Source organism: Protomyctophum bolini (assembly GCF_963924005.1).
Source record: "Protomyctophum bolini genome assembly, chromosome: 12".
Taxonomy (NCBI): domain Eukaryota; kingdom Metazoa; phylum Chordata; class Actinopteri; order Myctophiformes; family Myctophidae; genus Protomyctophum; species Protomyctophum bolini.
In genome coordinates this window covers 4,209,468-4,222,124 of record NC_137873.1, presented here as the reverse complement: position 1 = coordinate 4,222,124, position 12,657 = coordinate 4,209,468, and the positions used below count along the sequence as shown (strand labels likewise).

Below are 12,657 nucleotides of genomic sequence, written 5' to 3'. Positions count from 1 at the left end.
GCTTAATTACAATTTAGGAATTTAGCAGATGTTCTTATCCAGAGCACGTTTTAGAGGGGAAAGTAGCCTATATTGACCTACATGTTTAATGGGCTCAAGAAACCACCACTCCTGAATGAAGTGTCTGCTGCTGGGAGTCTGGTTTAAGGCACAGGTCCTAGCTGTACTCCTGGTGAGAGCAGGAATGGATTTGGTGAGACGTAGGAGGGGCCCGGACAGGAGTCCCACCCACAGAGTTTAGTCCCCTGGGGTGAAAAATGGGTTACAAAATCGTGGGATAAAAAATAGAAAATAAATTGACTAACTTTTTTATTTGTATGTGTTGGTCGACAAGTGAATCAGTTGCAAATACTGTGTCATTTTCATATAGCGACACATGATTGTATAAAAGTGAGTGATTTGATCATGATGGAGGTGGAGGTCAGATCAATGCTTGCTCCATGTTTTGTAGCACTGGTAAATAATATGCAATTGACAGCAGATGTCCCTTCTATGACATGCAGCCATGGTGTCTGGTGTGTTCATGCCCCCTAGTGTCAAACAGGCTATGTTTCTAGTGTGGCGTTGTAGTATGGGGTCAGAAGAGTATCAAAAGTGTCACAGTGAATATTACAGATTTGTAACTCACAAGTTCAGATTTGCAACTCACGTCATATTGTAGCTGATCTGGCAACTCGTACTTGTTTCTGAGGGTTACCCATAGTGAGCATTCAGCAGAGCTGCGTAACTCACACATGCACATGGTATTAAATAATACACATACTGTCAGTCTGTCATCGTATTGTGTTCGTTAATGCGGGGGTCTGCTGATGAACTGTTCCCCCGCAGGATCCAGGTTGGAGTTGTGATCCACCATTGTCTTCAACTGACTCCCCATCACCTGGATTCAGATTCCCCTCAGCAGAATGCAGAAAGCTCTAGGACAGGGCTTCATAGAGAAGACCTCATCAGCCACAAGTTACAACCACATAAGGCACAACTCTGTTGCAGAAGGTAGTCTACGATGAGTGAGGGACATCAAGGTCACCTGCCTGGAGAGCTTTGCCCAGATTGGCCCCTTTTCCACCGGGGTTGAACCGGTTCCGTTCTTTTTTTCCCCGCCTGATTTTGAACCAAATGAATTGGTTCAGATCCTTAAAAGTTGGTTCGCAACTGTAACCAAAAAATACTTATTCTTGGCCTGAAAAGTGGCCATGTCATTATTCAGGTTGGAAGATGAAGATGTGATATAAACCATCATAAAATATAAAGAGCGGAACTGTTTCTAGAACCAAAGTTATTTTGGTGGAAAAGGGGCTGATTATTAGAGTTGGTCTGTTGCTGTTTCTGCAAAAAAAACAGCCAGAAATCTGAAGTTGGCATCCATGATCCATCACAGCAAGCAAAACTACAGAGAAGGTGCACAGCACTTGTAATTGTGATCTAGAGTTGTCTGTGTACACATATAAAGCGTTAAGCACTAAGCACCATCCTTTATCCCTTCTTCCATTGCCCTGTGACTTTTCATACATGCACACAACCCCATATTGTGTGTGTGACTGTGTGTGCTCACGTCACAGACATAGGGGAAAGGTATGTGCATATTTCAAATACATGAAGATTTGACTGTACTGTATATTGTACTGCTTTGGTTTCAGCAGAATGTGTATTCCAACTAGCCATGAACCAAGCATTATTACACTTATTTTCAACAGGGTCCACCATTTTCAATTCATCAGAACATTTAGAGACGTACAAATATACACTTCTATTAAAAGAACAAAACAGGAAATCATATAATAATAATAATAATAAATCAATAAAAGGGAAAACATGTACAGTATGGGGAGAAAGGGGTCGGGGGGAGCTCAGACTTAATCTACAGGCGCCCGTTTCAAATTGCAGCTGTCCGTAGGTGCCCTTTGAGAGGAGTTTTGAAGGAGTCATGGGATTCACATGTCTTAATGGCTGTTGGTAGGGCGTTCCACATTTTAGTGGCATAGGAGCGGAATTTATTTGTGTAGCGAATCTTGTAAAGATGCTGTACTCTGTCGTCAACCCTATTCTAGCCATTCTAGCCTATCAAAATGGACAAATGGACAGAGGTGGGTTCGGGGAGTGAGGCCAAGTAGTATCGATTCCTGACCAGTTTGTTTTGGGAAGTCTGGAGCCTTGTTTTAAGGGCCTTTGGGGTGCTGTGGTACCAAGAGGTGCATGCATACTTTGTATAGTCGAAGAAACTCCTGTTTTTGTTGATCAACATTATCTGGAAACAGTTACACATTTTTTTATGGGCAGATAGTTGGCAACAACCAGAGATTACTAGCAAGTTAGAAACACAAGGAAAGCTATTTAATACTTTATTAACAGTTTGCAGAAAAGAGAACAGGAAAGTACAGTTCAATTCAAGGTCTGCTAGACACTAGAGGATGTTAAACCCAAGAAAGCCTATGGCTTGGTTGTTTCCATTGGGGGTAACTATACACTTCCAAACCCTCGTCAAAATTGAATTAGACACTTTACACACATTTTATAGAGTTAAATTAAGATGCAAGATTGTGCCGTGTAGGTGTTTATAGATTTAAAGGACTTAATTCATTGCTCCCTAGTGCAGACCTGCAGTGTGCATAGCTAGAAGCCTACATGTACTGTAGGCCTAGCTACTACCAAGGCATGTTTCACCGGTTCACCCTGTCAATCTGTGTGGTGATATACATTGTTTTTGAGTGGTGCCTGGGTCCCTGGGTCTGTCCCTGGCTGGCTGGCTGGGTCGATCTGTCCGAGCACAAAAATAGCTTTTGGTTGGTGTCACTGTTGCGCAGCCTAACACACACACACACACACACACACACACACACACACACACACACACACACACACACACACACACACTGTAGGCCCATACTGTATATGATGATTTGGGGTGTTACAGTAACAGTACAGTAGACTAGTAGAGGGACCCCCACACGGTAACTGTCATTTCTCAACCATTCCGGACGCAGAGCGGCTCGCCGGAACCGGACTGACCCCCTCGGCGCGTTCCTGGGGGTCTGGATGTTCGCGAGGCGGCTTGCCGGAACCGGGCCGGCACCCTGTTCCTGTGGGTCTGGAACTTCCGGGGACCCCCACACAAGTTGCACCACTCACTTACACACACAGGTGTGATAAAACATAGACAAACAAATATTGCAAGTAATATATTACTAAGAGTTACTAGTTAGACAATATTTGTGTGCAGAAAATTCCATGTTAATATGTTATATAAAATAACCATGTTCATAACCTAATTTGATTGACACTTTTTATTCCAAAAAGTGTTTTTGTAGTTTTGCTGATATGTAAAAGTTTGTGAACCACACTTAATTATAATAGGCTTATTACATAAATGGTACATAACATAGCCTAATATTTTACATTTGTATTCCCTTCCCTGGCTGCTGGCTCAAACAAGCAAAAACGTGAGCGACTGTGCTTCAAACCAGAGCCATAGGCAGATTATAGTAGACCTCTGCTTCGAACTAAGCCGTGGGGGGAACAACTAACAACATTCCGCCACTAGAGTTCGAGGCTGTGCTGTGCTACGTGTGCTTCTGGCTCGGCTTGTGTTTACCTCCCAACCAGACTAGAGAGCTCTGAGAGCCTGAGCCAGCTGGACAGACACCAACAACCACATTTATCCACACTGTCCAAAAACTAACCCCGGAAATACAAATGTAAGGCGCCTCGCACTCAGTCCTGCGCGGATATTTACATGTTCTACAGCATCGCGTGTGTTTATTTTTTAGCAACACTGTAGAAGAGAGGTAAGTTCTGGGGTTTTATTTAATGAGCGAACACATAAACGCATTGTCTCAATGACAACATTACGGCTGCTGGCTTTTCCTCTCTCCCATGATGGAGGATTGCGAACATGGCGCCCTCCAAAACAAACGATTAGCTAGCGAGTTAGCTGGCGAACGTGTCGCCAATAAATGTGCCACGGTGCTTTCTAAAGCACCGTAACGCATAATGCTGGTCATTTAATGTACACGACACGATGACAACTAAACGCGCATTATAATATGAACTGCTGTCGGTTGGTTGTCACCACTCGGTCGTCTAACATTAGCTACTGAAGCTAAAGGCTAAATAATTACACTGTTATTACGACTACGAGCCCCTCGCTTGACAAAACTGATGTCTAAAAAAAAAAACACGTCACGTTTTTATAGTTGAAAATAAGTCATTTTTTTGTCGCACGACTCACATTGAACGTACGTGGGACTATTAAGCCATTAGCTACCTCGATCAGCTCGCATGTGTTTTTGTTATTTTGTGTAATTATTTACATTTAGCAATTGGATTAGGTTGTGATGATATAAAGCACACTTAATGTGTTGTAGTTCACTGGGGTCCTTTATTAAGAATACCATACTTCTGTTACGTCGCCAGTTAGCCAGCCTGGCTAGGATAAGCTAACTGCTTTGCCCCGTGGCCTTGTTTGGTCTCCTCTTTGTTGGGAAATCTCCTGAGTGGTGTTCAAGTTCAATTTACATGTATCTTAATTTTCAGCACATATAGAGATTTACAGCTCACATAGACATGCCGTTTTGTCTAATCCAGTCAGTGTGATTTGGTTATCAACTGGCCAATGCTGGCTGACACAAAGTCGTTATGGCTGTGACATCCACAGAAACTATCCCAAAAACACGTGTCACTTTGTGGGGGCATTTAAACAAGTGCGAACTATACTTTTATTTTGTGATGGAAGAAGTTGGTGTCAGACATTTAAGTGTGCACAATATTATTGATTTTTTAAGCCCTTGAACCGCAGCATCATATTCTAGACCAGAGGAACGTTAACCACAAATGGCTGATCAACAAGCTCTCAATGCCACATGCTACGTGCTTGTTTGATTGATTTATTAACAGTTTGTAGAATTACAGTACATTTCAAGTACAACTCAATACAAAAAAACTGTTAACAGTGAGTGGATGACACCATAAACTTTAAGCATTACACTTGTTTACAATAGGGGCGGGCCAACCATTTTCAATTCATCAAAACATTTAGAGACGTATATTCGTATATACACAACTATATAGTCAAAAATAAATCATCATAGGAGGTAAAAAGGGAAAAGAAACGTATACAGTGAGGGGAAACTGGGTCGGTGGGGCTTTCAGATTTTACGGGGGCCAGTTCCGTCTGTAGGTGCCCTTTGAGAGCCGTTTTGAAGGAGTCAAGGGATTTGCATGTCTTAATGACTGTTGGTAGGGCGTTCCACATTTTGGTGGCATAGGAGCGAAATTAATTTAATCCCTTGTTTGTGCCAAATCTGGGTTGCACATGGTTTGTTGAACTCCCTCTGGTGTTGTTGTGGGTGTGGACTTCGTTGACATTAAGGAAGTATTTAGACAGGTACATGGGTATCTTGGTGGTGTAGCGAATCTTGTGGACCAGACCCATTGCAAGGTGCTGTACTCTGTCGTCAACCCTAAGCCATTCCAGCCTGTCAAAGTGGGCAGGGGTGAGGTGGAGCCTTGTTTTAAGGGCCTTAGAGGTGCTGTGGTACCAGGAGGTGCAAGCGTAGTCGAATAAACCTTGTACGATGGCTCCTGTTAGGGTCTTCAAGGTATTTTTGTTGACCAGTGAGGAGATCCTGTATAAGAATCTTGTTCTTTGGTTGACCTTTTTGATTATGTTGGTGGCCATTTTATCACCGGAAAGATTTGCCTTGTAAGATCGGCTATTTTTGGCAAAGAGATTAGGTGTAGTAAAGAGAGGCAAACACCATCCGAGTACAGAGCCAACGTAGGTGGTTAATTAGCCCCAGCACCACACACCAAATAGTTTGTTACTTTGTTTTGAGGATGTTTGTGAGGTTCCGGATCCATTTGTCACAGCATCATGTACACGTGCGGTTCCCAGGGAGGTCTGCAGCTGTGTTTTGTCTTTGCCCTGAGCATGACAACCTTAGCAGATGCAGGAGAGGGACTTGCCATCCACTCCACTGTCTGTGACCGTGGCACACTGGCACAGGTGGTCCTAATTTGCACCTTGTGGCTGTCATAGCGTAGGGGTATCTCATTGTTCACCTATCTGCTCTCTTCTCTCCTCCTGTTTCACTCTCTAGAAGAGGTGAGACTAGGCCTGTCTGAATGCTGTAGGCTGCCTGATTTACTGTTCATTCACTTTTCAACATGAATTATTGTCTGCTGTGGTTCACTTAGGAAAGGGTTCTTCATAGCCTAGGCAAGGGTGTTGCTTTTAGCTGTAGTGGCAAGAGATAGTGATGATGTGCTAGAGCCAAACCTTTGTTCCAATACTGAGAATATTTGTCAATTGCAATAATTGTCATTGGTAGGCAATGACATCTTATATGGAGTCGAGTAGGCCTATTTACTTTTGTGTTCACATGAGAATTTTAAACTACAAAAGACAACATACAATGAGTATACAATCAAAACACAATGCACAAAGTCGGCATACATTTTCTAGATCTTAAAATAGTCCAACTATTTCAGTTGGTAGAATTGGTATATAAAAAAAACAAGGTTAAACAATGGGTATAAAGTATAAACAAAGCACACATAGGTTGTAGTGCCGCATGCAGGAAGGAAGTTATTTTGGAATATTCCCTGTGCAATAAACTAATTTGCTTTCCAAGAACACAAAGCTTCAGCTCATGAGCAGTCAAACAAAACACGAACTGCTGTATTACTAGCCTACATGCATACTGTGACTGACGTGTTTCGTTTGAGTTGTGTATAGGCAATGCAGATTCACCCAAGTCCCACTCCCAACAATCAACATGTATTGATTAAGCATGCAGTAGGCCTACATCTTCACTGCCACTTTGGTAATTCACATATGCCTGACAAAAGTAAAAAAAATCACACCCGTGTGAAGTGAGTGGTGCAACTCCGTGTGGGGGTCCCCGGAAGTTCCAGACCCACAGGAATGCGGCCAGGGTGCCGGCCCGGTTTCCGGCGTCCAAAACGCGGGGGTCCCTGAGGAGTCCTAGCCTCGGTCCCAGGCTTACTTATCTGCGAAAAGAAAAGCCTGGTCACAACCATAGACTGTAAAAAAAAATATGGACAAAGCGTTCTCCGGGTCTGATGTGGACGTAAGATGAAGCCTGTCAGTCCAATCGCCATATTTCCGTTTGGGCCCAGCTGGCCATTGGCTGGCCCAGACAACGAGGAGGGACTTCCCCCCTTCTTCTTCGTTGGTTTTTATTTTGACTCGAGCGGGGGGTGGAACCCGATCATAGGCTGTAACGTAGCCACGCCCCATAGAACATACTCGACTTTATGGTAATTTCTTAAAAATTGGGACCATAATTTTCCAAAAAGAATATTATGACATGAGACTTTAGTGACTGGAAGTATTCATGACCATGTTTATTAAGGTAATACAGTCTAGGTGAAGTTGGGCCCAAATACATGGACCTCTATGGAGCTATGGGGTTTTTTGGGCCCAATGACAGCGCCACAACAGGCCATTATATGAACTTTCAGGAAGTCAGGATTTCCTAAGAAAGGAACTGGTCGGAATAACGTGTCCCTTCCACGTGCTACGTCCGGCCGGGGAAATTCCCCTCTGTCAGGTGAAAAGAAGCAGCTTGGACTCCTCATGCATAGAAGGAGGCATGAGGTCAGTCCGCTGCCCCCCCAGGTTGGCAGAGGAAGTGTAGCGCCCAGGATTACATTAGATAATTGGCACTGGGTGAAAAGAAAACTGGGTTACAAAATCGTGGGATAAAAATTTAGAAAAGGAGAAATGACAGTTACCATGGGGGTCCCTTTATACTGTACTGTACTGTACCACCCCAAGTGTGTGTGTGTGTGTGTGTGTGTGTGTGTGTGTGTGTGTGTGTGTGTGTGTACTGTGTGTACTGTGTGTGTGTGTTAGGCTGCACAACAGTGACACTTAGTTGTGAAAACCAACCAAAAGCTATTTTCGTGCTCGGACACAGCCAGCCAGCTTTCGTGCTCAGACATAGCCAGCCAGCCAGGGACACACATAGCTGTCTATAGGAGTGGTTGCACCACTCAAAAAAAGAGAGGGAAAAAACGGCTATTTTCTCACCCTTCATTTATTCGAGCCCCTGCTTTCACAGAAAGCTCTGAAGCCAAGCATCGTCCTTACTATTATGATGGTTTGTTTTTGTCCGACTTGTGAAAATGACACCTTGCGTTTCACAAAGGCTTAGGAGGAGAACGCATGAAATTGGATTTTAATTTTTGAAGAGGTTTCAAAGGATGCTAAACCCAGGCACCCACTGCATGGAGGCTCAGGCAAACGGCATATTCCTTTTGAAGGTCTTTACATTTTGTTTAATTTCTAATTCAATCTGATATATAGCTCCAGTCTTCATTAGAAACCTTTGTTTTTATGTCAAAATGGCAAATGACATTTTCCCGATGACAGCACTGTAGAAAAAGTATTTGAAAAGGAACATTTGGCCTAAGCTTAATATTTAATCATTATCATTATGTCTGCTCTCTTTAAATCTACTATAACAATAAAGGAACAACTCCACTTCAACTTAACTTTATTGGTTGGCACAACCAACCTTCAGATATAAATGAGTGGTTGAAGTTCTTTTAAGAAAATTTAATCTCAAACTAACAAGCAAAGACAGTTATTCAGTCCCGGCAAATGAAAAGACATCAAATAAAAAAAACACACACACACACACACACACACACAAGCAGCCTGGTGGGCTGGCTGTGGAAAGCTTCCCTTAGTCTTTTCATTTGCCATTTAATACTGCTGTATCGCCTGCCTGGTGTTAGCAGCATGAACAGATTTTGGCTGAGGTGGTGAGTGTCTTTGATGATCCGTTTCGCTGTGGCTACGCACCACTTGGTGTATATTGTCCTGGAGGGAGCGAAGCTCATGTCTGATGTTCTGCGACCTCTGCACCAGCCTCTCTAGCAGTCTGCGGTAGAGGGCGGTGCAGTTGGCAGTTCCCATCATATATATTTAAAAAATCACACCCGTGTGAAGTAAGTGGTGCAACTCCGGAAACTCCCAGGGTGCCGGCCCGACTATAACATCTCTTGTTTGAATGGGATTGACCATACCGGATTGACCATATATGGAAAGACAATACCCTATAAGATGTTTTTGCTGTGTGTTTTGGACCACACCATTGGAATAGGCCTATAAGTGGCCTGGGGCTTATGGTGAAACCACGGGAGAATATATTAGATGCAGCATATAACTTGTATGCTGCAACATTATTATTATTATTATACTGTATGCCCAAGTGCCCACTGTTTTTTTTTCTTTCTGGATGGCACCACTGATTCAGGCCTTTAATGGAACAATGAATATAATTGGATGAGTATGTGTACATACTACATAGTTGACTTGGAAGATGGTGTCAGATGCAGAAGAAGATCCTATAGCTAGGAAGATGCCTTCGTGTCAGTGTCCATATTGCTTTGATGATTGTCTCCTTTTCATGAAGCAAACCTGAGCCAAATTAACAGTTTGTGAAACCCAACAGACTCAGGAAAAAAAATGCTTCAATTTAGTAGACAAAGCAATTCAGCACAATTTGAGTACCGGTACTTGTGAAATCATCCAGAGCAGATGATTGATTTTTACAAATGTTGCTATATCCATTTCAATAATTTTGAATACCGGTATTTATTTTTGCAAGTTAAAGCAAGTAGCTATGGACACACATGCCTTGTTTCAATACTTGCTCAAGCCAATGTTTTTATTTTGTGCCCTCATTCATTTCTCTTTTCCTTTTTAAATGAACATAATGAGTGGTTGTGTATTTCTGCTCGCCCACTAGGTAATATGAATAAGGAAATCATGTCCCGCGTGGTGAGGAAGAGGCAGGCCGACCCCAAGGTGGTGCAGTATGTCTGGGCAGCCATCGAGGTCATCCGCAACCAGAAACAAATTGCTAACATGGACAGGATCTCAAAGTAAGTGACCACAGTCTAACCTCAGCAACTAAAGTTTGGAAACTTAACTTTGGTTCATAATTTATTTATCCACTTCAATAATACCAATTGGTGTTGTATTTTAACCGTTGATTAGTGACCTTCACAACGAGGTATAGATTGTAAAGATCGGGTGTTTGTGGAATGAGCAACACAGCTAAACGTGTGGGTAGCACCTCCAAAAAAATGTGCCAAAATGGCAAGTGGTTGGTATTCATCCTTGCTTTGAGTTGCTTAGTGGATTAGATGATTGCACTCTCGCACAGTAATAAGGAAAAAAAAACACAGCCATTTTGACACTTTATTAATTTTACACTCCGTGTTAGGGAACTCAGTATAGCGGGTGGACGTCCAAACTGACCATCCACTCCACTCCCAAATTCTGGAGGTAGGCTACTCTGTGATGATCCTGTAGGGGCGAGTGTTGTCATCCTGGAGCTGGCGTTAGGTCCCAGATTCTGAAGATATGGGCTCACCACTGGCTGCAGAATCTCATCCCGATATCTCACTGCATTTGAGATTGCCTTCAATGATGACGACCTCAAGTTCTGTCTTGCCTGTGAGAGAGATACTGCCCCATACCATGCCAAGCTGTTGCAGCTGCTTTTGAATCTTCCACCCGCGACTGAGTTCCCCAACACTGAGTGTAAAAATTGCCAATATGTGATGTTTTTTCCTTACTGTGCGAGAGTGCAATCATCCAATCCACTAAGCAACTCGAAGCAAGGGTTGAATACCAACCATTTGCCTTTTGGCAAATTTTTTGGAGGAGCTACCCACAAGGTTTAGCTTTGTTGCTCATTCCACGAACACCCGATCCTTACAATCTATAGCTCTTTGTAAAGGTGACTAATCAACGATTGAAATGATATAAAATACAATACCAATTGGTATTATTAAAGTGGAGAAATAATGTACAAAAATTACGTCTTTGAACTTTTGTTGCTGAGTTTAGATGTTTTTGACTTGATTCATTCCATTCTGTGCATTATGTTAGGCATTTAGCTAGGCTTGGATGCTAAACTGTGTTGACAAATTTATTGTCAATGATTTTTTTTCCAATGGCCTAATCAAAACACCATGGTTCTGGGAATGTCTATTGTTGTTTTGAAAAACATACAAATACTTCGTCTTGCGAGTTGCAACACCATCAGAAGCATTTCAACTGCAGTAACATGAGCTCAGACGAGCACAAAATAAAATGCTCTTCTAGTGATCCTGAACCTTGTCTGCACTCAGGCCCAGGGAGTAACATACAGGGCCATGATCAATAGGTGGATTGACATTCATTGTCATTCTGGCTGGGAATCCAGCCAGCCCATATTGCAGTTCCCCTTCCCCTCTATAGAAGTGGGGCCTTTATATGGAACACAGCAGGTTCACCCATTATCATTTCACTTGTTAAATTATCGAGGATGAGAAATATTTGTTTATGCTATTGTTTAAATTAAGCATTGCATCGCAACAAGCGGACCAGGACTCAAATCGGCATCACAGAATGTTCTGATGGGGTCGCGCAATAACTTCAGTAGTGGAATATTAGTGTTAATTCAGCATATCCTGGTCCTGGCATTTGTGGCTAGCGCACAGTTGGAGTCCCCATATTAAGCCAGTTAAGAGCTCTGATGGGTTTAGTGTGTGCAGATGGGTTAGACTTAGAGAATCCTCGACGGTGGTTCTCCTTGTGGCTGAGCAGTCATTTCCTTTTGATTTGTGCTATTGAATGGGCGGCTTAAATGAAACACTTAGCACGTCTCATATGCAGAGTACCTCGGGATCTGGCTGCTTGCCAGGCACCCGTGCTGTTGTCATGGTGACGGAAGCAGCGGAATGCGTCACACACACACACACACACACACACACACACACACACTCCGTCACAGAGTACACGTAAAGACACACTCGCTCAACTTCATTGACTTAAGTACACACACATGTACACACACACACACCACACCCCTGAGCTCCATGCTGCCTCAATATCACTGTTCAGGGTTTTCTGCACTGTGGGGAAAATGATAATTGAGACCTTAACAAAGAGGAGGAAGATCGTAATAATTTGTTGTTGGTGGGGGACTATTAGAAGCAGTCTGGATCATTCAGCATCCGGGGTTAAGTGTCTTGCTCACGGACATTTCAACACACAGACTGGCCGAAATGAAGGTTGAACCTGCAACCTTACTATTTAATCCCAGGTGGCCTTTCTACCATTACCGGATAACCGACTAACCCCCATTTTTAATTTAGGTTATATAATGTAACTCCCTTAGTACAAGCATCAGTGACATGGTAATGCACAGCGTAATGTACAGTTGCAAAGCATATACAACAGTAATGCACAACAATACGATGGATACAATTAAGTAGTGATTAACTGACAGCCTCACGTAATTTGTCACGTGCTTGTGAACATTGAGCCGAGTAAAGCCTGGGAAAGGATTCCCACTTTTCTAGCTGTTTTCCCCCACTTAGTACCTGTCCATGTTGTAATTATTCCCATGAGTGACATGCACACACAGACTGCAGAGGGGAAATAAGCTGGGTTTCTCACACATATCCCACAGGTCTAATTTAATGTGAAAGGCACGGGTGTTCTGTTATTCCATAACAGGTTTGTTGTGCCATTAAGCACCTCTTTGAGTATGGTATAGAATGGACCTGGCCCGTGGTATAGAATGGACCTAGCCCGTGGTCTGCCAGCTTTACAACCTTATCTAAACAATG

The 12,657-nt window shown here is 43.0% G+C and overlaps 1 protein-coding gene across 3 annotated transcripts in view; it reads left to right on the top strand.

Moving 5' to 3' along the window:
- The first annotated feature begins 3,609 nt into the window (after positions 1–3,609).
- The window catches only part of zmynd11 (zinc finger, MYND-type containing 11), a 29,694-nt gene continuing 20,646 nt past the window's right edge, over positions 3,610–12,657 (top strand). For 2 of the 3 annotated variants that reach the window (XM_080778605.1, XM_080778603.1), the window contains exons 1-2: positions 3,628–3,782; positions 9,780–9,915. In XM_080778605.1, coding sequence (XP_080634731.1) covers positions 9,785–9,915 — 131 coding nt within the window. In that variant the 5' untranslated portion in view covers positions 3,628–3,782; positions 9,780–9,784. Of the gene's footprint in view, positions 3,783–9,779; positions 9,916–12,657 lie in introns of all 3 variants that reach the window. The other variant, XM_080778604.1, reaches the window with a different exon arrangement.